The sequence below is a fragment of the Eurypyga helias genome, unplaced genomic scaffold (genome assembly GCF_000690775.1).
Source record: "Eurypyga helias isolate BGI_N326 unplaced genomic scaffold, ASM69077v1 scaffold23227, whole genome shotgun sequence".
NCBI classification, from domain to species: domain Eukaryota; kingdom Metazoa; phylum Chordata; class Aves; order Eurypygiformes; family Eurypygidae; genus Eurypyga; species Eurypyga helias.
The window spans coordinates 6,663-6,965 of NW_010262638.1; the positions used below are offsets into that span (position 1 = coordinate 6,663).

The 303-nt window shown below is 71.3% G+C and overlaps 1 protein-coding gene across 4 annotated transcripts in view; it reads left to right on the plus strand.

Annotated features, from left to right (window-relative positions):
• Positions 1-303, plus strand: part of CHTOP (chromatin target of PRMT1) — a 6,234-nt gene that overhangs the window by 5,823 nt on the left and 108 nt on the right. For all 4 annotated transcript variants that reach the window (XM_010155803.1, XM_010155804.1, XM_010155806.1 and 1 more), the window contains exon 6: positions 218-303. This exon is cut by the window's right edge and continues 108 nt beyond it. In XM_010155803.1, the coding sequence (XP_010154105.1) occupies positions 218-303 (86 nt within the window). The remainder of the gene's footprint in view (positions 1-217) is intronic.

The following is a 303-nucleotide window of genomic DNA, read 5'->3' on the forward strand; positions in this document are numbered from 1 at the left end:
AAAGTCCTTGGGGTTGCGCGGGGGGCCTGCCACAAGCAGCCTGGGGAGCTACAGCCCGGCCTGCTGCGGGGTCAGGCCACGGGGAGCCACTGCGGGACTCGCGCTGCGTCGGCGCCTCCGCGGGGGGATGTGCCGTGTCCAGGTTCTTCCCCGGGGAATGGTGACCGCAGCGAACCCCGGGTCTGGTGTGTTAACCATCGCCTTGTCTCGCTGCAAGGTCGCGGCATGGCGGGCCGGGGACGAGGGGGCTTCGGCGGCCGTGGCAGAGGACGAGGACGAGGAAGAGGATCGACGCGGCCTGCG